Source organism: Phasianus colchicus, chromosome 8 (assembly GCF_987193195.1).
Source record: "Phasianus colchicus chromosome 8, bPhaCol1.hap1.1, whole genome shotgun sequence".
In the NCBI taxonomy this organism is placed as follows: Eukaryota; Metazoa; Chordata; class Aves; order Galliformes; family Phasianidae; genus Phasianus; species Phasianus colchicus.
This window is the reverse complement of record NC_143443.1, coordinates 24040224-24064795: the sequence shown is the minus strand read 5'-3', so window position 1 is coordinate 24064795 and position 24572 is coordinate 24040224. Positions and strand designations below refer to the sequence as shown.

Here is a 24572-nt window from a genome sequence, read left to right as displayed (position 1 = left end):
GTCACTTGCTTTCCCAGCTTTTTGTCTGTTAAAATCAGGATTCTTTGATATTACAGAATAAGCCGTAGAAAAAAAGAAAATAAAAAGCATCTTGTGGCTGACGTGCTTTCTAGACGAATTAGACGCCGCACTGCGTTAGCGAGTCACTCGGTTCTTAGCTGCGGGAGCGAAGAGCGTAGAAATGTCCTCAGGCAAGAACGCTGTCGAGTGTAACAAAAACGAGCGGGTCCGCTCCCAGCCGTGCCCGCTAAAACTACAACTCCCAGCACGCCTACTGCGCATGCGCGGTGCCCCCCGGCCCGCAGCCACCGGCGCTACCCGCGCGTGCGCGGCTGCCCCCGGCGCCGGCTTAGCCCGCTCCCCGCCCTCGGCCCGAGCTATGGACCCGGAGGTGGACGCGGGCTCTGTGGTTTCGGGGCTGTCGGGCGGGGACGGTACCGGCGCGGGCCCCGCCGATGAGGACCAGGAGATGGAGGGAGCCCCCGGCTGCTCGGGGTCGCGCTCCCTGCCCTTCGAGTTCGAGCGGAGCCGCTCGGAATCCAGCGGCGATGAGGACGATGAAGACGACGAGGAGGAGGAGATGGAGGAAGAGGAGCTCGAGGGGGACTCCGGGGTTCGCTTTGGTACGGACGACGGCGAGCTCGACTCGGACGACGACCGGGAGGTAAAGAAGAGGAGGGGTGTAAAGGCGGGGGAGCGCTGAGGTACGGCCGTTATCGCGCGGGCAGGCCCGGCTCCCGGCGTGCACCGCGCGGCGCGTGCGGCTCGAGGCGGCGGCGCGCGCTGAGGGGAGGGGGGGGCGCGGGGCTGCGGGGGGCGGCTGTGAGGCGGGGAGCCGCGGGTTTGTGCTGCCTGCTGCTGGGGGCTTGGGAAGGCTGCGTGGTGGAAAGAGGCTCCTTCCTTATTAGCCAGATCCCTCCTGTCTGCTTTAAACGACGCCTTTGTGCGTAGTTGGTGTTGCTGAAAGGGTGGGTGCAAAATGAGAGAGGTGATTAAAGCACGTAGAGCCCTCAGATCTGGCTTCAGACTGGAGGAAACAGCGTGCTGATGTCACGTGTTGGCCTTCTGGAGTACAAAGCTGCTGTCAAAGCCACTGCCGTGGGAGAAACTTGTTCTTTCCCCAAGCAATGGGCTTCTGAACAAAGCTGGGAGAGCTCCTCGTGTGCGTTCCTGATAAAGTACCAGAATATGGGGCAGTGAAACTTCATTCCTTGCTTCAGTATTTAGCTGTATAGGAGCAAGAGGCAGCACTAAATCTGCCTCTTGACTGAGGGCCTCCATGCATTTGCTGAGCCTTTTTCAAATAGTGATTTTTTTTTTTTTTTCTTACTGATTATTTTGTTACAGAGCTTATTCAAAACAACTCATCCCAAAAGTTTGTTTGCTTTTAAGGTACGATTCATGAAATAAATCACAAAAAGGTCAATTCTGAAGACTAGACAGAAGTCTTTAGCATCATAGAATGGCTTAGGTTGGAAGGGACTTCAAAGATCATTGAGCTCCAGCCTCCTGCTGTGTGGCCTGATTATTGCTCACCAGATCTGGACGTCGTCCAGCCTGGCTTTAAATGCCTCCAGGGATGAGACATCCAAGGTGTTAGTCCTTTTTTTTTTTTTTTTTAAATAATTTTTCATGTTGTGATTATTTTGGAAGCTGAAATTGGGTAACTTCATGGCTTTATCTCTATATTTAAATTCTTGTCAACTGTTTTTGTTTGTAGCGTATGATAAACCTCGCAGAGTTGACCCCTTACATCCTGTGTTCCATCTGCAAAGGTTACTTTATTGATGCTACAACTATTACAGAGTGTCTGCACACCTGTAAGTACCAGTGCTTCCATTCTAAGAACCTAGCTGCAGAGTGACCAAAAAACAGATATTCAGGTGTTCTGACTTCACAAAGATAATCTGCTATTTGAAGCTAACTGTCCTCAAGGAAAACATACTGATGTTTATATCAAGCATCAGAAAATCATTAACTCAGTCAAGCTTACTAGGTTAGGAAGGAGGTATGGAAGGATGAAGCCCAAGTAAAATGAAAATAGAACTGCTATGTATGTTAGGTATGCATAAAACACAATGGAAATTGCAGAATTATTTCTTAGCTTGGTTGTTCATCTGAAATTGTTTGTAGGGTGCTTTTCAGCAAACCTTTTATCTGTAGCAGTCAGTCTGTTGACTTAACTCTGCTTTTGTCCTGGGTATTGCACTTAGAGCATTAAACACCTACCTTTGTACCAGTAGGATTATAAACCTATGTGTTGTATCCTGTATGGTACAGGCAGTTTGTTAGTGTTTGTTAGTGCTGCTGAAATACTTCATTTTATTTCTAACAAACTATTTGACAAGTCTGAATGCTTCTCTTGCTTAAGCATATGCCATTGTAGAATGGACATGTGACTTACAAGATTTTATTTTATTCTTTTACAGTTTGTAAAAGCTGCATAGTGAGACACTTCTACTATAGCAACAGATGTCCAAAATGCAATATAGTTGTACATCAGACACAGCCCCTTTATAATATCAGGTAATAAGTCTGTCCCACCTCTGTATGCATGACATCATGGTTTGCTGTTTGCTTTTGAAAGTATGATTTTACTGCCTGTAGTGCTTTCCAGTTTCAAATGAAGATACAGTTACAAGGAAGACATTTGTTTTTGTAAGTTTCATCTCAATAGGGAAAATAAAATTATTCAGTTTCTTTTTTTCCTCTTTCCAGGGTTTGTTTACCCTCCACTCTGGGTAATTTTGTGTACTTGCATAGTGTTGTAGATTATGAGAGAGAGATCTTGAGCTATTTGCTTTGATTATCTTTTAGACCAACCTTTGTTGGCATGGTGCATTTACTAAGTCTGAAAATGGAATTTCAATTTATTGAACTGTTCTTGTAGGGTGTTGTGTTTTGTTTTTGTTTTTTTTTAAGATGGCTTCTTCTATTGGAGCTCTCTTGGCAGGACATGAATTTAGGCAGGTGGAGTTGCTGTTCTGTCTGTTATGTACATCATTTCAACAGTGTATTTAGCAGTTTTGTTACAGTTTGGTGAAATAGAGAATTCTTTACATTAAAGACTTTTTTTTTTCTCTTTGATAGACTGGACAGGCAACTACAAGACATAGTCTATAAATTAGTTGTCAATTTGGAGGAAAGTAAGTCCATTTCTTTATTTTATTGCCATCTAGAGATTGGAAAGAGTAAGCAGAAAGGGCAGTAATTCAAAGTCCCGTTTTAACTCTGAGCTCCTCAAAAATAGTATCACAACATTTGGTTATCAATCCTAATGAATAATCTGTGCCAACTGGCATTTTTCTGGCTGCTAAGTTCTGTTACGCATGGCTGTACCCTGGACAGGTCTATATGTGTAAAATGTAACATGGTATACAACAGTGATCTGGAAGTTCTGTTTTTAATCACTACAATGAAACAGTTGTGGTGCTTAAGTGAGACTTGTTAATGGCTCCTAAATTGCTATTCTAGGTCTGGTTATTTGCAAGCTAATGTGCATTTTGTTTTTAAAATGGTAACTTTATTTTTTTTGTGTGTTTTTTTTTCCTGAAAATCACCAAAACCTCAATTCTGATACCAGACACTGCAGTTGTGCTGAAGATGTTTTGGTTTGTTTTCTATCTCATGCGAAGCAGGTGTTACTGTTTCTGGGTACACATCCAGATCAATTTCCATATTCATGCTTCATGCAAATAAAGAAAATGTCATTTTGTCTAATTGTGAGTTCGTTTGTCTCAGGAGGAAAAAAAAAAAAAACTGCTGGGACTGATGGATTCTCTGAAATCTTGTTTTTTATTGTTTGTGTTTTTTTTAATCATCAAAACTGATTATTTTTTTTCTTTCTGATTATGTACATTCACTGTCACGTGCCCATTACCTTGTACTTGGGGAGCCATTGAATCTATGTGGTCTGCTTGGGTGCACTGTATGTATGGACTGTAAATGTAAGAGTAGTAACAGTCAGAAGAATACTTCTTTGTGCAGATAATTCAGTATGAGTTTTGTCCAACTTCAAGTTTTTTGCTAAGTATGGGTATTTTAAGCAGCTGAACTTTGTATGGAATACTAATAATAATGAAGACTTGTTGGCACTTGGAAAGCGTTTCAGCTCCAACCATTGGAAACTGTCTGTATGTTCTCAGCATCTGAAATAACATTTCTATCTTTTCTGTGGTTTTTGTTTTTTGTTTTTTTCAGGGGAAAAAAAACAAATGCATGACTTCTATAAAGAAAGAGGATTAGAAGTGCCCAAACCAGGTGAGCTATAATCATGTAGAGGATGTCGTTAAGGAGATACTTACTATCCCATTTATTTTTAGTCGTTTTCTTTGAAATATTAGCTCCCAACTAAAGTAAATATGTAGTGTTGGGAATGTGAGATTCTTGGTTGCCATAGTTTTCAAGTTACTAAAGTAGAATGTGGAAACTAGCAACACTTAAAGGTTGTGTTTGCATATTTTTACAGTTTATATTTTACTTTTGCCCAGGGAAATATGTTAAGTATGTGCTAACTGTATTTTCTAGCCCCTAATAAATATAAGTTAAGGAAGTCTAATAGATAAGAACTTGAATATCCATTGACAGGAGAGGGACTATCTTAGCTGTTTGTTTGATAGTAAAACAAAAAAAACATCTCTTTTGAGAATAGCTGTGCTGAAGGCTAACAGGATGTTGGCTCACATACACAGCAAGAAATGTATAAAGAGCTGATATAGTTTAAAAAAAAAAAAAATGAGTGTCATGGGCACTTCTTTCCTTTGAGCTTGTCCATTTTGGTTGGCACACGTTAGCATCTTATTCTGTCTTATTTCAAGCTGTGTTTGCATTTTGGCTATTTGAATATTGTAGCTGTCCCACAGCCAGTTCCAGCAAGCAGAGGAAGACCACGAAAAGTTCTGGGCTCTGTGTTCCGGATCCCACCAGAACTTGACATCTCAATACTGCTCGAATTCATTGGGTAAGTTGTGGACAAATGTATGAGCAAATTGCTGATGTGAGGGTTCTGCTCATGTCTTGGACTGTTTTTGGATTTGTTTTTATTGTGTGTTTGTTTTTCTTTCATCTCAAGTAGCAGATGGGAGGCTGTTTTCAGCTTACTGTGTAATAGGAATAGTCAGTTTTGCATATCTAGGTGATGCAGATAAAATATTCAAGATGTCTTTTTATGAAAATAGATTTCAAAAAAGCTTGGAGCTTTAAAATTTACGTTCCTTTTATTTTTTTTTTAAAGTAGTGTAGTCTTGGTAAATGGAATAACAGAATTCCTGTCTCTTATGGTTCCTTCCATCCTGTAGGTGGCAGTGTTAGTGATGACTGTCCTAGGTCTTGTTCTTGTAACTAGGGGAATGTAGTTGCACATGACATTCTGTTATACCCATACAAAACTGTATTCTAAGGATGGCTCACTAGGAAGGGTTGTGGGGAAAAGGAAGCAAAGAAACATCTCTGAAATCACTGTGGTTGCAGTGTTTGGGGCATTACATTTTCTTCAGGGTAATAGCACATGCAGATGAGTGACCAGAACACTCTAGTCCTGGTTACAAATTGTAGTGTAACTGACAAGTACCTGGGGGAGTCCTGTTTCTGCTTTGCTGAGTAATATAGAGCTCATTGTAGCCAGGTTTTACCAGTTCAGTGTTTGCAGACAGTGTGCACAAAGCCATGGTGCTGCCTTAGTAAAAGAAATGTGTTCCTGATGGGATGTTTTCCAACATTTAGGGGTTAAGAACATCTCTGACAGTGTGCTGGGAACTTGAGACCTACAATGAATTTGTTAAATACGATCAATGACAGTTACACAATTCACAGGAAGCAAGTTTTATTCTAAATGTATCTGACCAAAATAAGGTAGAAAACCTGAGCAGCAAGAGTGGCATTCTCCTAAATGTTTTAGGTGGGACTGATAATGTAGTCTGCTGTCAAGTCTGCCTGACAGTTTCTCAGACTTGAATGACTTACAGCTAAAGCTTTTTTTATGGGACATCACCTTGAGTCATAGCTCGGGGAGGGGAAATTCCAGCCCAAACATTGGAGCTGTTTTCAAGAACATGGGAAGCAGAAATTATATTGCTTCGTCTATCTGCAGATTTTTACGACAGTGACTGAGAAATTATTGTGTGGAATAAAAGCTGTAACTGCTGAGAGCACTGCACAGTGCAGAACTTGAATTGATGGGAGGAAGCGACTTGATTCTTGTACAACACATGCAGATTGCCTCTGCTTTTGGCCTGATAGTTGGCACAGTGTTCTGAGAACTCGCACACGTAATTGTTGCAAACTTATACAAATGAGGTGAAGTTAAGTGTTCAAAACTTGGGAAACTAGCAGCAAAGCATAGCAACCTGATTTCATCTTACTTCTTGTAGAGATTGCATCCTTGCCTTTTTGCTTCTTATGTCCAGTATTTCTACTCTGTTTTCTTGAATTCAGAGCACAGAACTTTGAGGTAGCTTTGTTTATTATTTGTGTTGCCCATTGTGTGGGCTTTGTTGGTTTTTTTTAAATCCTTTGGATAGCTGAGACAGGAGACTGCAGTAAGAGAAGTTTTTTGAGCTAAATATCTACAGAAGAAATCCCTGCCACTGCTATAGAATATGCTTTTGTCTCCACTTAGTTGAATTCCATGTTAGTTTTCTGCCTGCTTGACTGTCAGGAGTGCTTTGTGCTCACGTGTATATTTTAAAGCAGTGAGAGTCATGACTAAGACTGTACAATGAAGTGTTCTGCAGACAGATTCAGTTCCAGATGTCTCAAATTGAGCACGTGCAGTCTGTTATGTTTCAATGCAGTCTTTGTCTTAGATTCCTCTTTTTAAACAATGTATTACATTGCTGTTCTGCTGAGTAGAATGATGTGGGAACGCAGCCCTGAGTTGGAAGAAGTGAGATGAGGAGGAAATTAATGGTTTTGTGTTATGAGCAGGATCATTACAAGTAAACCAAGAGTCATATACTGTACAAGGAGAGTGAAACAAAGCCACAGTTCTTCAGTGTGTATTGTACAGAAAGCAGTGTGAAGGATGCTCATTTTGGGACCTGTCAGGTAGCAGCCAGTGCTGTGCTGGCCCACCAGGTGGCAGAAGGAACTTGCTCACACTAACAGTGCCTTCCCTTCTCTTGGAGTCTTGTATTACCAGTTACCGTGTAAAATGACTTTAAATAACTGAAATTGGATTCTAGTTATGTCCCTTTCAGGTTGGAACACTTTCTTGATCACTGTGTAGAAAGCTTTGTTACGTTATCTTGTCTGCAGGATCAGATACAGTTTGAATTAATTGTGGTGAAAGTACTGTGATTTAGAGCTCCACTGTCATAGTTCCCGGTTACTCCCACTGTGGCCCTGGGTGATTCTCAGCAGGTACATCTTTCTTTTTTGCAGAGTAAGAAGAAATAGAAGGGCAATTTATATCTCAAAATGAATTAAACATGTACATGCCTGTGTGTAGAACAAGATGGATTTTGAATCTATGTTGCATTTGTTTTTCTGGCAGCTTTAGGTCAAGTTTCTATTGTAGTCTAGCACCAAAGCAAGTGCAATTGTCCAAATATTGTCTACAGTATACAGAACTGTCCTCTGCTTTCATTACTTAAGTGGAGTGGAGCCCAGAAAGATTCAGTTTAAAGAAGGATATTGACTTAATGTCTTGCAGTTTATGTTAGGGTCTTTTTTTAATGTTTGATCTTATTTTTCTGTTTAAGATTTAATCTGTTTTCTTCAAAGGTCAAAATCAAAGAGCTTTTCTTGGCAGTGAGATGTTAAGAAAGCTCTTTGGAGAAGGGAAACTTGGAATAGATGAAACAATCCTGCAATAATTACTTTGTAAGCTTTAAACTATGCCACGTATTTAGATGTATTAAACAATCTCCTGAAATAGTGGAACTGTATCAAAGAAAATAAAAGGAGTGGAAAAGCTTGTCTGTTTGCTTACTAGTAACTTTACATTTGAGTTCAGTGGCAAAAATTGATAATGGTTCAACTTAAATCTGTTTAAGTTCTTTACAGAGAGAGTGGTGAGGTACTGGAACAGGCTGCCCAGAGAGGTTGTGGATGCCCTGTCCTTGGAGGTGTTCAAGGCCAGATTAGATGGGGCCCTGGGCAGCCTGGTCTAGCATTAAATGGGGAGGTTGGTGGCCCTGCATGTGGCAGGGGTTTGGAGATTCATGATCCTTGAGGTCCCTTCCAAACCTGGCCATTCTGTGATTCTGTTTGATAGCTAATTACAGTAATCTGCAGTCCCGTGCTAATCTGTGGTCTGCACAAGCACTGCCCATTTGTTTGCTGTATTAAATTCTCAGTAGAAATATTGTTAACTTCTAGTGATATTTCTTCTTGGCTCTCTCCAGCACAGTGAAATGCTGTATTTTACCTCTGTCATACATATGCACTTGCTAAAGTAATGCAGGAGTAGTGAAATGTCATGTATTGCGTTAATTCACTGAGAAATTTATATACTGTGCTATGAGATGGGAATGCTGTGTGTAGATAACTGGGAGTTCACATGCTCATGCTGTCCAAATCAATGAACCTCCGTTGAGGCCAGCTGGGAACGTGGTCATTTTCCACCTCTGTGTACGTTTGATCTGCCAGAGAAGTTCTTGCTGCTTTCCTGAGTTCCTAGACAAAGTTACCATTAATTTTGTAATTATAATCTGGAAAGCAGTGAAAGCCTTTTTAGTGGTGGGGCATGTTCTGTCAGCAGCTTCTAGGAACTGTGCATTAAGGTTCCAACTATTGAGAATGATGAAGTATGGATATTAAAACAGCGTTGATATTACAACCTACTCCTATGAAAACTTATGTTATATTGTATGCAAAATATGGCTTTAGTGAGTATTGCTTTTTTTTCATTTCATCTAGATGAAGTTTATCGAAGTCCTAAGTAACTGAATTCAAAAGAAATGGGGTACCAAAGAAAGGATAGGAGAAGAAGATGAATAACTTCCGGCTAATGTTGTTTCATATACTTGATTTTAATGAAAGGAAGAGTCTGATTTTTAGAAATAAGCTTGATATGCCAGGCTTACTAATTTAATAGTTGTTATAATAAAGAGCTTGAGGGTGTTACTAATTGTTAACCTTAGCAATATTGATTGTGTTTTCTCTTGTTTTTCAGAGCTAACGAAGGCACAGGGAATTTTAAGGTGCAGATGTGATTTAAACTTTTCTCTTACATGATTTACGTCAGAAATATGTATAACCTGAATGTATTTAATTTAGTTTGTCTTTGTTTTTCTTACATTGAGTGCAGCCTGAACTTTTAGCAGCGTAATGGGGTACAACATACGTTCCAACCTGTTGTTGTATAGCATCACAGAGTAGGAAGTGAATGCTTCCAAGGCTAGGGAATTAGATATGGTAGGAGAATGGGAATGATATCAATGAAACTTCACTTGAGTAATTCTAGGTTATTATTCTTGCATCTCCCACCAAAAGGTGCATTACTATGGCTTTTCTTGGAATACTAGGCAGAAGTGCAGTCATTCTCTAAAGTTTTTTCTTAGCTAAACATTCCTCTTCAAAGCTTGCCTGGGTTACTCAGAGGAAACATTACCCAAGGTATAAAAAATGGTAACATTTTCAACATGGTTGAAATTGCAAAAAAAAACAATGCAAATTTTCTGGACGGCACTTCCATAGCCTGCAGCAAACTGCTTTTCTGCATCCCTTCACTGACAAAGCCAGTTGTCTCAACAGTGGCAGTTCTGATGAGTAAGAAATAGCATTCCCTATCATCCTGAAGAATATCTTTTCTGCTGTGCATCGTTATACAAAACTGAATTGGTTGATTCTGTGGATGCACTGCTCATTGTTTACTACCTGCATTATTTCATAGGCTGTAATTAGAGATTTGCAGAGTATGCTACTCCACTATTTTGGCTAAACATCTAGAAAATAGAAGTCTGTTCAGGGCAAGGAGGGGAGATAATTCAAAATAACACATTGTATGTTGCATTTCATTGTTTTGGGGCTTGTAGGAATCAAAAGATGGAATGGCACAGAATAACAATGAGGTGTTTTACTGGTGCTGCTAGCAGCAAAACTCCAATTTTGCTCTATAATGATTTCAGTAGAAGCGTATTACTAACTGAAATATGGATTGTCCTAATTCTTTTTTTTTTACTAGTTTCCTTTGTTCTCAGCTGAGTTGATTTCTAATCAATATATTTTCAAGCACAAATCTGAAGTGTTGGATATGACAGCAGTTATTCCTGGTATTTTTAAATACTAATGACGTGGTGTGAGAGAACTTGGGTGGCAATCACAAACTGTTAGATAAATAAGATTTCATGTGCACAAAGTGTGAAATTTTCAGTTCAGTTTCACAAATAGAAGTTTTTCTATAGAACAGAAGCAGTATTTCTAAAAATGTACCTGTTAATTTTATTCACCTGTTTCTCCCAAGCACCACCCAGCATTTTGTATGTTCTTTTTTCTCCTTATCTATCATACTATTTTATTTTTTTTAATGTTCTTGTTTTTACATCACCTCCAATCCTTCATGTCTCCTATTTGCCTTTTTTTGTTTTTTGATTTTTGTCTTTTCCATTTTGGGCCCACCACAAATGACTGTAGGGCAATTCAAATGATTTATTAAGCAGTGTTTTCTAATTTTAAAATCTGTGTCAGGCATTTATTCCATCTGATATTCTTCTTGCTGTTCCAGTAGGAATGGTTTTGCCTTTTAAAACATATTTGGCTCTTAACGTAATTTAAAAAAATGAGTTAGTGACTCAGAAAAGGGATTTTGTGTGTATTCATCCCTTTTAAGTAATAAATAGTGCATTTCCACTCACTTTAATTCTGGTTTTCTGAGGATGTTGAAGGCCAAAGGCTGCACACCTGAACTCTCAGGGAATCACCGTGTGCTGCTTATAATGCCACCATCCATAGACTGAAGTGCCATTCTGCAAAATGCCTATTTAAATTCCTGTATGGTTTTATAGAAATATCACATGTTCTAGCAGGTATCTTCTACAGCATTTCCTTTTTTTTTTTTTTTTTTTTTCTGCATGTTACCTCCCTGCTTCAATGTATTTTTTTCTATCTGTATCTTCATGTTTTTTATTTCTGTTTCATGATTGAGAGGTTTACTCATCTACTTTCCAAGTCCATCTCTTATCCATTTCTCACAAAACATATACTAATTGCTTCTTGGTATTACTCTTTCCTCAATTACTTTTTCAAGAAAAAAAGTTAGATTAGACATAGAATTAATGTAGTAAAGTGGTTTTTGTTGTTGTTTTGTTTTTCCCCTGTGGTGGATAGAGAGAACAGGTTATAAGGCTCTTGGCCATAAACCTTTATGCAGTAAGTGTAAACCTGGTAACATCAAGCTTTCAGCCAGCTTAGGCTCCTAGCTCTGCTCCTCTTGGCATTTCTAGCTCTTACACATGAATAAATCAAACTGTTGCTCCAAAAGTACAGTTATCATGGATGGATATTTTAATTCATGATTGAATTCAAAGGTAGTATTTAAATCTTTCTATCAAGTATTTATTTTAATTCATTATTTAATTAAGGAGTACTCTTTGACTCTCTGCTCTGACTTGTTTTTCAAACTGAAAGAATATGATGAAGCTAAACAGTAAACCACAAATGTTCAGAAGTTAACATAAATCCAATTAACTGACACAAAAGGGAATCCATTTATCACACTGAATGCAGTCATCTGCTCTGCCTTTGTACCCATTTGCTCAGCTGCCCATATCGTCAGTCAGCTGTTCAAAACTTTATCCACAGAAAAGAAACCCATTAAGATCTTTGAGGCTGACATGATAAATGTACTCTTGTTGCAGTCCTTGCTAAGAAAGTATATGGAAATTATACAAAAAGCCCTTTCTACCATTTTTGCCCTTGTGTTCTGCATAGTATTTTAATGGATTCTGGTATTTTATGGACTACTAAGTTGATTCCAACCCAATCTGTAATACTTCTAACGTGCTAAGCAAGTTAAGTTCCTTGCATTACAAAATGATAGCATCTAACTATTTAAATTCATATGTGATGTAAATGCTTTTTAGAAGCAGAGAGGGATTGAAGGGAAGAGTTCTTGAAATGCTCTGTAATACCAATTTATGTGAATTAATAGGAAATCCCATTTTCTTTTATTTCAGTAGTGAAATAGGACTGAAGTCAGTAGTTACTTTTAAGTGTTGTTTCAAACAGTAGAAAGTTTGAAAGCAGAATCTGTTAATACATAGATAGTCCTTTCCCTGTGAGGTAATCTGAAAATAGATCCAAGAGAATTCCAAAACTTAAGTTGTCTTCTGCAGTTAGTGGCCTTCAGTTGGGTTTGGGGATTGTCAGGTATGATGGCTGAAAATATACAGGGTCTTAAGATCATGTGTTTATTCTTTGCAGCCTTTGGAAAAGAAGTTTGTGCGTGTTTCAGGGGAGGCAACAATTGGACACGTGGAGAAATTCCTCAGAAGGAAGATGGATCTGGATCCTGCTTGTCAGGTATGTCACTTACAATGGCACTTGCTAGTTCACTATGATCTAATGCCTATGCCTCTGTTGTTTGTTAATGCAGAAGTAGGAGGAACTCTCCCAACCAATTTGCAACGTGTTTAAATTGTCGTTATTGTGTGTATGAAGATCCTATAGTGCCATATAAGTTTTCAGCAGGTGAAATTGAAAACAAAATATAACCTGCTGTTTTGAAGATAAAATTGAGTAGGTAGGGAACTGTATGAGTAGGAGAGAATATGAAGACAAACTGAGAGAGGAGCTAAATATCAGTAAAATCAAACTGTATGTTGAAGGAAGCAAACAAGGTTTGAAAGTTGTGAATGTACGTGTTGGAATGAAAAATATGAATACAAATGTAGGCAAATCTTTCAGATTTTGCAATCTTAAGCTCATCTAATACACTAAACTTGAGGGGTTTTTTTTTCTGCTCATTACTTTGAGTTAGGAGAAAATGAGAAGATTTATTTTAATGTTTTTTCCTTTGAAGCCATACTGCATCAGGTTTGCATTCCTGCAGGTGTGTGTGTAAACTGCAGCCTGTGGGGTAAGATTGGAAGAAAGTCTGTTCTCATACAGTGTCATTGCTGGTGCAGCCCCTTTGTGCCAGTCTTAGCCCGTGAAACAGATGTTTCTGATACCTCAGAAAAGCAAATCACAACTTTTGAATAACTATCCCAAATATTCATGCTGACCTCCAAAACTGTTTTCTTTGTCCTTCCCTGGATATATGGGTTGTCATAGAAACCATTGATTGAGATTTACTGCTTTCTAGGCCAAATTTTCTCTTGGGGTTGTCCCTTATATGACCACTTTCCTTTTTAACTTCGTCTTACTTGGTGAGTATTAATTTGTAATTGCCTGTTACCATGTTCTTTTGGGGGAAGTAGCTCTTGAGTGCAGGAAACGTGTCACCTAATGAAAATAAATACCCATAAAGGCTACTTTGTTTTAATCAGATTTTTTGAAGTTGTTTGAGTTGACTAGCTGCCTATTTATTTTTTCCCTTAAGCAAAGATCAAGTTGTATTCAGTGCTGTCAGTACTGTTAACTGGCTACAGTTTTACCAGCTCATCAAGACTAAAGTAGACTCGCATCACTTGTGTTGCTGGTGCCTCTTTCATAACAGAATATAGTAATTTCTCTAAGGCACAAGGATTCCTTAGAGACATGGACTTTACAACTGATTTCCACGCTGACCTAGGATTTTTTTTTTTGTGGCTTTTTTTTTTTTGTCATTACAGAATGAATCCCGGTATAACAGTTAGCAGACAGAAATTCTGGCTTTGGTGCTAGAGTGAGAGGATTAGGAAATAACATTAAGAGCATATAAAGAGGTGAATGTGGGGGGAAAAAAAAAATCTGTTAGACACTGAATCTTTAATAACTATCGTTTGAAACTGGAGCAGCAAGAGGGTCAACTATGGGATATTTTGAATCAAGAATTCTCATTCTGTTTTGAAAGACTGTCAGCAGTTGCCAGTTTGTTTACATCCTAAATTGAGAAAATAAATATTTTTTTCTCTTTCTACAGAAAATATAAAGTGTGCATGTATATAATTATATCAGTGAGAACAAGATTGAGTTTTCATTTGTAGTATGAAAATTTTGAACGTAGCTTTTAAAGGAGAAGTCATTACATTTATACATCACTGGAAAACAAAACAGACAAGTCTGTCTTCCTACAGTAATAACAGTAGAGGCTAGAATGCCAGGAAAACAGGAGAAATAACTGCAAATCAATTAAAAAATAAATAAATAAATAACAAAACAAGATGAGGTACATATCCAAGTATGTGTATATATATTTTATATGTATGATATCAACATTTAATGTTATGTCCAGATTAACTTTTATTTGTTGTCTTCTTCCTGGAAGCTAAAAGCAGAAATAATGCTAAGCAGTTTATATCATATGTGCTTTCTGGAGTCAATATTTAAGATTTATTCTAATAGAAATGGAGTATTCCACATCATTCTCATAGTATATAAATGAATTTATATTAGAATTAGATTAGAATTCTGTTGTTCCCAAAGCTCAGAACAATACAGTCTGCAAGCATGAGACAAATGTTTCTAAATTTTTTTTTTCATGAAGAGTAGGAGAGAGATGTCAGCGTGAAAGGAGTGTACATACAGACAGATTGAACAGCTGAATCACAAAGTGTAGTGGGATGTGGCTGTATAACCACGTAAGAGGACAGGTAACAATATTGCAGTGTATGCTCCCTGACCAGTGTAGTGGCAAAGCATAAACTTGTCCCTCCCTGAAAGCTATATAACAACGTGTTGACAATGCTTTTAGCTTTGAGGTCTGATCATTGTAATACAAATGAAAGCCCTCTCTAGGAATTGCTGAGTATGAGAATATAATAAAGCTGCAGTTGTGAGAAAAACAGTGCTGGATTGGTTGCTTCTAATATAGAAGCTTATTTTTTTTGTAATAGACAAGGCAAAAAGAATCTGGAGTACCTCACTATGAATCTCTTTTTTTTCCCCAGAGTAACACTTCTCGTGCACAGCTACTTAAAAAAGTGCTTTCTCTGGAATTGCAGAGATTGTTGATGTAGTTAAGCTGCAGTTGAGGATGTTATTTAGAATTGCTGAGTATACCTGTTACTTCCATCACAGAAATGTTGATTACATTTTAAAGAAGGACTGTGTGAGAAGTACTTGCTGACTGTGGTATACAGTGAGCTTAATCTTTTTTTATTCAAATCTTTCTTCCAAGCAGTCTTAAGCAAACTTTCTCATGTGTTTTCTTGATCAGAATAGGAGTGAAGGTACTATTGGCCCATTACTTAACATTAGCATTGACTGCTTGCCTTTTTTTGCAGATAATGAATGACTCTGGATGTCTGTGTGATCATTTTAATATTTAATTGTAAATTCCTATTTTATCACAGCTATTTCAAAACAGTTTAGGTTTGTTTCTTTTTTGCAGTGAGCTCACCCAACTGAAAGTGAAGCAAACTATCTTTTCCATTCCAGAAGTGAGCCCCAACTTGGGGGATGGAAGGGAGCTTTAGGGCAAAGCATTAGTGTTGTGCATGCTAACTGCATTTTGACAGCAAAGATTTCTGTCAGACATGATGGAATTCTAAGCAGCTTTAGTTTTACTTTATGAACTATCAAATTTAAATGGCTTAGATATTGTCCTGCTAGTCCAAAGCCAAGTTAAACTTGACAATGTTTGTGTTCTTCCATAGGTAGACATAATATGTGGTGATCACCTGCTAGAGCACTACCAGACACTGAGGGAGATCCGGCAAGTCATAGGAGAGAGTGCTGTACAGGTATGTGTGGCAGCTGGGGCTTTGCACTGTTTTAAAATAGGTTAAGAAATATTCTATCAGGTAACACCAACTTAGCAGAAGTTGTTATTTACAAAAACTTTCATCTTATGCAAATTGTTCTTTATATTGTAAACGTAGTTGAGAAATATACCAGGTAACAGAAGTGTTCTCAACAGCTTGATGATGTTCTGGGTACAAAATTGTTCTATTCTGAAATGAGCTGCTATCTTACCAGTGATAAATTATACCAGCCATTCTTTTAAGAAACATTTCTTGTTTTTTCTTCTGGGTGATTGCATCTCTGCAGCAAAGAGTATCAGAGTGCTGAAGTATCCCACGTAAGGCCAAGGCTAACCTTGAGTCTGTACAGGGGAGTATCAGGGGAAGAGTTGCTCATAAAAGCACAAACCAAAGATGCATGATAGTAAGTGCAGTTAATGTCCTTGATGTATATTATACAGGTCCTGGTCAGAACTTGAGGGTAGCCAACTATTTTTTTTTTATCAATAATTTACTGTGTTAAATGCTGCTGGCTCTGCAAATAAGAAAATCTTTTATTTCCTTGGGAATCTCTCCAAACATCTTTATAATGGCAAAGGTCACACCATTTCATAAATACAACAAAACCAATTAAATAGTGAAATAATTTCTCCAGTGCTTAGTAGGATATAGAAGTAAAACCACATTGTATAAATAGCATATTAATCTTAACCTGGAAGTTTGGAAAAATTTTACTGGTTAATCAACTGTAGTGGAGATAAATGGAGTTTAGGTTGGTTTTGTATTTGGAAAGCAACTTAAGTAGATGACACACAAGTTAAATTAGGAAATTCAGTTCTCATGACTTGTATGTCTGTGTGTGCTCACAATCCAATACTCTTAAATTTCATGCTGAGCTGTTTTATGCTAAAGAGCAATTCTGTGTCGGGGAAGAGGTGGAAAGCCAATTTCAAGGTGTCCTGGGTAATGCATCACCTGTACCTGATTTGACTAACTAGGAGAGATCCCACAGTCAGGGCGGATGATACAGATCATGCTACAGTACTGGCAGAAAGTGAAAGGCTTATGATGTGTATTATGGCTTCTGCAGCCAAAGGAAGTTATGCGTCTTGACTGTTCATTAATAATATGAAGAAGAACTTAATATTTAACCTAACCCACATTAGGGAGTATAGAAATTGGGAGGAAGAAACCATTAGTAACAAACACACTTCTGATATAGTGAGTTTATGGTAGGTACAATGTGGAGCAATCAACAAAAATAGTGATGGAAATACTCTCTACTAAAAAGCTTCAGGAAATAGCAGGGATATTATTAAATGTATGTAGTTTTTTACTTTGCCGTTGCGCAAAATCTTCATGTATGAAAGGTGCTCTTGGGAAATGACTGTAATGAAAACTGCTTTGTTTTCACTTTGTGTCAGAAGTGGATCTTCCTGATTGAAGTTCTGTGTTTTTCATGGACAAGGGGAAATGGTTTTAAGTTGAGGGGGGGAAGATTTAGGTTGGATGTCAGGGGGAAGTTCTTGACAGAGAGAGTGGTGAGGTACTGGAACAGGCTGCCCAGAGAGGTTGTGGATGCCCTATCCCTGGAGGTGTTCAAGGCCAGATTAGATGGGGCCCTGGGCAGCCTGGTCTAGCATTAAATGGGAAGTTGGTGGCCCTGCATGTAGCAGGGGGGTTGGAGATTCATGATCCTTGAGGTCCTTCCAACCCTGTCGATTCTGTGATTTCATGTCAAAATAGGGTCTTCCTGATTGATGTTCAATGCTAAGTACCAGTCAGCAGTTCCATGAAGAATACAGTTGTTTAAGGATCTGTTCTCCAAGGATATATCAAGTCTCTTTATTACAAAATCAATATGCTAGTGATGATTTCTAGCAAGCCTGCTCTCTTGGGAAAGCAGAAGAAAGATCTTTGCTTTTTGCAATGTCTCGTGTTTTCACTAGACCTAAAATTCAATGGTTTTCTAGGTCCAGTGAGACTACAACTGGAGTTGCAGGAATGTTTGATAGATTTTTTTTTTTTACATTAAACTCCAGGGGGCATCTTGTGTCATTGTAACCTTCCTGTCTCAGCAAACCAGTATTGCTGGAATTGTTCCTAACAGCTCTCACTAGGATGTAGAAACACTTTTCAAAACTGCCTTTGTCATTGACCACATTCTCATGTTCATTGTAGAGTATTCACACTGAGAAAATAGCTTCCATAGCTATTTAAATAGTGTAGTACTTTAAAGGAGTAAATTTTGGGTTTGATTTATGTAAGTACAGTCACTATTAGAGGAGGAAAAATAACTGTTTTGAGTCACATTTTTTTTCATTTGCATGTTCATTCATGTCAGCAGTTACTCTTTTTGCTGAGGAAAAGGGGTTTCAAAAATGCAGGTAAGTTTCATTTTGCCAAAGGCAGAAATTTGAACATGCATTCTTGGGCAACCATCTGCATTGAAAGAGTTTCTTCAAGTTCAATGCAGCATATCTTGCACTGTTTGTGATTTATTTCTCTGGGTCATAATCACTAAAATGTTTTTGAGACTTCTATTCTCCTCGGTGGTTATTAAATAATATTGGTTGCTCTGTGAAAATTTTTGGTTGGTTTATGTGTTTGTTTTCCTACTGAGTAACAGTGTGTATCACTGCCTCCAGAATATGAGTAAGGTAAAGCATCCTATAGATGAAAGCTAGCAGGATTTTAGGTTAGTGTTAAAGCATCAAGTGTGAACTGATGGTAAAATATTGGTCGCATGGTAACCGATTGGATTGCTGTAATTGCAGTAAATAGGAAACTAATTTAGTGGTTAGATGTAAACAATTAACATGTTCATTTTTTAACTGTTTATAGAAGGCTTAGAAGAAAAAGGAGTAAATCTTTCTTCACACATTTGGTCTTTATTATGTTAAATGCACATACATGCAGCAAGTAGAGTTCCATGATACATGCTACATCCTGACAGTATTCCAGACACTAAATTTTTTAAAATTGGGTGGTTGGTTGAATCTAATTATCCTGAAATGTGTTATTTTTTCTAGCTTTATTAAGAGAAGGAAAATATAAATGTTGCTGCAGAAAATTAATACTAAAAGTAGCTTTGCTTAATTTTTATAATGGTGTAAAACTCCTGGAATTTACTACAAGTAGAGGTCAAAGACTGATGGAAATCATTAAAAGGCTGAATTTTGCTACAAAGTGTTACAATTAGCCTGTGATTGAGTTTAATCATGTAGCTGAGGAAGGAAGCTTGTTCTTAGTTCTATGGCCATGTAACTTCTTCCTTGCATTACTTTCTTCTCCTTTGCTGCATAAATGCAATGTGATCCCAGCTGCAGGTTACTTTCACCTATCTGAAACTGCCCTTCTCAAAGCTCTGCATTGCTGAGGGATATGACAAATTCTCAAGTGGGAAGAGCTAAAAAGAGTAGCTTCCTTTATGTCCCTGCCCTTGGCACAGAGGTCTTGCAGATGATGCTTTTCTCTTCACAGCTCTCACCTTCTTGTAACCCAATCCCATTGTATTTTTCCAGTGTTGCCTGAACTGGGCTGTAAGAGCTGTGATCTAATTTAATTAGTGTGACCCTCTAGCACACATCTGCCATGGAAGTCTTTTTCCTTTTTTCTGTGGGAATATTGAATTTGGAAAGTGGGGCACTTGTTACTGCTTCTCTTATAACATCAAAAGGTGCATTGGCCATGATGTTTCTGTCAGTCAGCTCACTCTTAACACTTATATTTGGGTTTAACAGGTGGGATCCTTTCCAATTTAGGTCAGGTTCACAAATGTGTGGCAAAAAGCCCTAGGGGCAGGAGATGCTGTGAGAAGAGCTTGTACTTTCTTTTTCTGTTGGACACATCTGAGTACTCTGATTTGAGATCTGTAATAAGCAGTGAGGTCTCATTCTCTTTGTAATTCTGTCTCTAGAGAAAGCAGTTGAACAGACACAAATGTATAATACTTAGAAAGTGAACAAGTACAGAGTAAGCAGTGCCACTCATTATTGGGCCCTATCTCAGCTTCTCGTTGTACAGAAGTAGTTGCAGTGGGTTTGGCCTTTGATTTGAGAACGGTATTTCCTGTGTAAGTAAGCCATTAATCAAAAAATGCACGGTAGCATTTCTTTCTTGTAATTCTTTCCTTTAAGAAAAGTTTCCATAGAGGAAAAGCTATGTTGATCACAATTTTCCAAAAAAAAGGAAGTTAGTGCTCCATTTTCCCTGTAGAAGTAGCCAACAAGCAGCAAACATACCTCGGTGAAGGTATAACAACACTCTATGTGCCAAGAGGTTGATAAATAACTTTGAAGTATCTAACAAAAAGTGAAGACAAACAGGATCCTGTCTCCATATTACAACATAGTCATCCCACTTTGTTAAGCACTGAGTAAATGAAGCAATAAAAACTCGTTCTTTCTCCCATACCTATTTGAATTAGTAATGAATTTCCATTTACTAAAAGAATGAGAAGATGAAGAAAAATAACCTGACGCTACTAAAAACAGCAGTGAAATAGGAGGTTTCTTACGTTCTCATTCATTAAAGTTAAGATTGGTTGGCCACTATCCTGCACTAAGGCCCTCTTTTGTCAGCATCCTTTAAAGAAAAATGAAATGGCTGCATGAAGTTCACAGTGCATATTTGTTGTTGCTCTGAAGCTGTTCTTATCACCTGTCATTATGCAGTTATCTGCCAGACCTGAAGAGTAGAAGAGAGAGTTAAACACTTATGCTTGGCTGCAATTATTTTTTTCTTTGTGGCACTGGAGGCAAAACAAAGCTATTTTCTAATAAGCAGACATCTTTTAGACAGAACATCGGGGTGTTGATAGGAGCTGTCTGAGAATGATTCCTAAGGGAAGAAAAAGAGTATGTCATGGAGGTGTGGACAAGTACATCTATTCACTTGCATCTTTCTAAGATCCTGATCTTAGATTTCCTGCAGTGCAAAGTGGCTCAGAGAGTTTTGGGTAGCTAAGGATACCAACTTGTCAAAAACATTTTTATGTAGTGATTGAGCTTTTAATTAAATATTTATATTCTTCTAAAACATTGGTTAGACCACTGTCATACTTCATGTTCTGTTGTGTAATTCAGTGGTGGCATAAAGCGAAGACAGTCTTGGTACTTTTTAAATATAATTGAAATGGTCTTTATATGGTCTTTAGATCTTTAAAGTTTGTGTTGCTGTGATGGTTTGTTTGTTTTTAAAAATGTGCCCCCTCACACTGAATTACATAACTTCTCTGGAACATAGATTGAGTCCTAAGGTTAATGGCTAAAAACATCAAAAGTAAAATATGGTAGGAAATTTTAATATGTTGTCTGTGATTAATGCGTTTCTCTCTTCAAAAGAAAACGTTTATTAAAGCCTGTCCACATAAATAGTTCTAATGCAAGTCAGATCCCTGGGGGATCAGTAGTGGGAACAGGTTTCAGAAGTGGAAGAAGACTAACTACTAGATCTTTTACCAGCTGTGCAAATGAAATTGCATAAGTAAGAGTTATTGTAATGAGACAAGAAGTATTGTCTTGCAGGTGAAATGGGTTTTTATTACCTTCAGCAGAAGTACAGGGATATAAAAAATGTTGTTCATCAAGAAGTAGGAAGAAATGGTAAGCTGGCAGTGTGCTTAACAAAGCTGGCAGAATTATTCAAATGTATTACTGACACGTGCAGGACTCCAGCTAACTTGTAGAAATCTAAAGACAGTGTTTTTGTACTTTAAAAAAAAAAAAAAAGAAAAAGAAAAAGTAACTTGATCTCTTTTGTTGTCTTTCTATCTTAATTATCCCAATTGTCAAAAGTAACAGAGCCACTAAACAGTAAGCTGCAGCAGCCAGTGAAGGTACTGAAATTAGCATTAGGAGTTGGAATTTGAGTTCCATGCTTAGGAAACAATGTGTTTCCTCCTTCTTCCTCAAACTTTTGTTTGACTTTTGGTGTCTGGAGTTAATGGCCAGAATTTGGTAGCTGCTTCTAGAGCTATTAAGTTATTTATTCTGCTTTGCTGTCATATGGGAAGTGAGTTATAAAAGTATAAAAGTAAAGTGAGAGGGGAAAGTTTTTTTTTTATCTGCCTTAGTATTTTATAAAATTTGTATCCCTGTTACAGAGAGAGTGCAATGAAATGAGTGAGATTGAAGCCATACAGTGTCTGTCACACGAGGCAGTGATGGAAATGCCCTGTGGAGAAGGTGGAGTGATCCGATAATACAGTTTCTCTCTTCTCTCTAGGATGGCTTACTTGTGCTGCACTACGGCCTGGTGGTATCTCCGCTCACCATTCCTTAGATTGCTACGGTATCAGGACATGAAAGAATCCAAAGTCATGAAGCTCCTTCACTGCTGTTTCTCACCAAAGAATGCCATCATATTTTCTGTGACAGGAAGCAAGTAAAAGAAACTATCACTGACTGCTGTATGCTTGTAGCTTACATTTGACTTTACCACTGGTTGTTGTTGTTGGGTTTTTTTTTTTGTGTTCTGTACAGACAGCTATCAATTTTCACTCAGCTCAGGGACTTTAAATGCTCAGAGTTGCTGCATTTCTTTAAATACTTCCTAAACCCACGAGATCTCACAGGGTAAACAGCCTTTTTCCCTAAGCTATGGGATTTTGCTTACTTTAAGTGTCTAGCTAGAACAGTATTCTCAGGGATGATCTTCAGTGGGCAGTATAGTGTATTCTGGGGTGGAAACAGTCGTTGGGTGCAAAAAAGCTTGTAGTGATCATCTGACTTCAGATGTAATTTGGGAGAGGAAGGCGAGTCTTTGAATGGAGACCAAAATAGGTAGGAAATGATGTATCACAAACTTTATTCAGTTGTTTTTCTTGAAGAAAAACAATTTTGTTTGCACTTGTAAAATATTTGCTGGTAGTTTGACTTGCATCAAATTGTGAGTCACGCATCTCTAGTCTGAATGGAGGTGAGCTGGCTGTAAGCTGGTTAAACTATGCATGGAGGGGGGAAAAAAAGTAGCACCTAGTTCTACCTGCTTGCTGTATGTAAAATAGCCTAATTCTGCTGTCATGTAAAATCTGTCAAATGACTTGACTTGCAGGAGCACAGGTTCCTTCATTTTAGCACACAGCTTTCTAGCAGTAGTGAAAAATGGTAGCTTTTTCCACTCTTCCCAGTATGTTAGTGAATTGTAGTGGAGAGAGTGGGTTTGAAGGGTTAAATAGCATAGTGTGTGCCTCTTAATACCTTTATGGAGGATAGTAGGTAACATTTTCGTTCATTTGTTTTGACATATTAAATTGCTAGGTTTTGTGACAGCTGTAGTATTTCAGTTCTGTTGAAGTTTTTCATGGTCTCTTGTGCAGCATTAAGGAACAGAGCTTTCCGTGCGATGCTCTTGCTGCACGTTCTGTCTTACGTGTGGGGATTCATGAAAGCTACTGTTAAGAACCAGGGTCCTTCTATAGTCAGCGTAGAGAAGGGAAGAAGATTCCTTAGTGAGGCATTTTAGAGCACTTAAATTAGCTCAAATGTGTTAGCTTACTGTCCTATTTGCTACAGTGCTGTCAGCATACTAATACTGGCATCTTTTGTCTAAAGAAAGCTTTCATGAATCCTTCTTCAGGTCTTTACAGTAAGCGTTAAGTTTTGCCTGTGAAGGCAACACCACAAAATAAGTCTTATTTGAAGTAGTTCTTGATACTTCTAAAAAAAAAAAACTAACAAAGACATGTCTAACTATAATTGCCTATTTTCCCTTCAAAGTTTGTACAAAAGTAGTGTTTAAAATACATTAGAAAATTGAATTATTTTGTAAAGACTTTGTGAGTTGTGTTGATAAGAGATTATATATTGTAATGGTAAAATAAAATTTATTTTAGTCAATTTCAAATTGAACTCTCATTTCCATTTCATCCTCCTTTGTCAGCCTCAAAGTTGTTGAAACTGCTGGATGTGCTCTGGTGTTGCTAGAATCACACATTTCAATGAGAAAGTTTAACTATGAAAGATAGTTTAATATCAGAATGTCCACTGGAGCAACTGGTATCATTACCTGGAATAAAATGAAATCTCAGATGAATTATCAACACAGATTTGGGACAAATAATCCTGTAATGGAGATGTCATCAAGCCCCTGTGAACCAGGTCTTTCTCTGCCACTCTGATGATCCCAGCTGCACACAAGATGTCTGGCTTGACAATACTGCTACTTCTTGTTTCATCACTACTTACAGTTTTGTTTTCTATCTGTAGGTCTATTATAGTTGTGTTTTACGTTGCAAATTCTTCCCTAGTCCAGGCTCAAACTTCATGCCTACCAAAGGACTTGGCAGAGTTTAACAGCCATACAGAAGCTGATAGTTAATTCAAATTTATGTCTGTCTAGGACAGTGCTGACTTTTGCATAAGCTAGCTAAACCATCTGCTAAATTATTACTGTTCTGATTTAAGCAGTAACAGTATCAGAGGTCTCTGCAGTATCTTTACAGAGTTTATCCATAAAGTAAACCACATACCACTTAAAAGGAAAAAGTCAAGACTTTTCAATCTTCCAGTTGCTTAATGATAGAAGAACTACAGGTAGAATGCATAAAAGTGCTTTCAAAAACAGAAATGTTGCCTGGAATATTTTGTGTGAGCCCTTAGTGATGTTTTATTTCCCAATAATTTATTGTCTGCTTCTTTCTTTTTCTTCCTCAGCTGCCTCCATACAGCATATTCTTAGCAAAGTTGTTTTGGCTGAACATTCTGCTTTCTTCTACCTTACAGTGTACCCTCAAGGCACTGATGCTTTATCTGCTCTCCAGCTCCTGCTGCACCCCCTGGGGCTCTGCATGGCACACCAGCA

The 24572-nt window shown here is 38.1% G+C and overlaps 1 protein-coding gene across 7 annotated transcripts; it reads left to right on the top strand.

The window, feature by feature from the left end:
- The first annotated feature begins 68 nt into the window (after positions 1-68).
- Positions 69-23607, top strand: PCGF6 (polycomb group ring finger 6). Of its 7 annotated transcripts, none has more exons than XM_031597539.2 (10): positions 69-664; positions 1721-1820; positions 2430-2526; positions 3091-3146; positions 4201-4260; positions 4852-4960; positions 9116-9143; positions 12364-12462; positions 15681-15767; positions 21996-23605. In XM_031597539.2, exons 1-10 carry the CDS (start codon positions 182-184, stop codon positions 22050-22052), a joined length of 1176 nt encoding a protein of 391 aa, XP_031453399.1. In that variant the 5' UTR covers positions 69-181; the 3' UTR covers positions 22053-23605. The 7 variants fall into 7 exon arrangements, 5 of the variants coding, with proteins under 5 accessions (XP_031453399.1, XP_031453404.1, XP_031453400.1 ...); XR_004167512.2 differs by lacking the exon at positions 21996-23605 and adding an exon at positions 14575-14675 and having other exon boundaries at positions 172-664; XM_031597544.2 differs by lacking the exon at positions 9116-9143 and adding an exon at positions 15416-15464 and having other exon boundaries at positions 172-664; positions 21996-23607.
- Positions 23608-24572: the final 965 nt, after the last annotated feature.

Excerpts from the sequence above, each read along its gene's own strand:
- PCGF6 (XM_031597544.2), top strand. The coding sequence starts at position 182 with ATGTCCTCAGGCAAGAACGCTGTCGAGTGTAACAAAAACGAGCGGGTC. Across the intron at positions 1,821-2,429 it reads TACAGAGTGTCTGCACACCT|TTTGTAAAAGCTGCATAGTG; the intron begins GTAAGTACCAGT and ends ATTCTTTTACAG. Across the intron at positions 12,463-15,415 it reads ATCTGGATCCTGCTTGTCAG|TGAGCTCACCCAACTGAAAG; the intron begins GTATGTCACTTA and ends TCTTTTTTGCAG.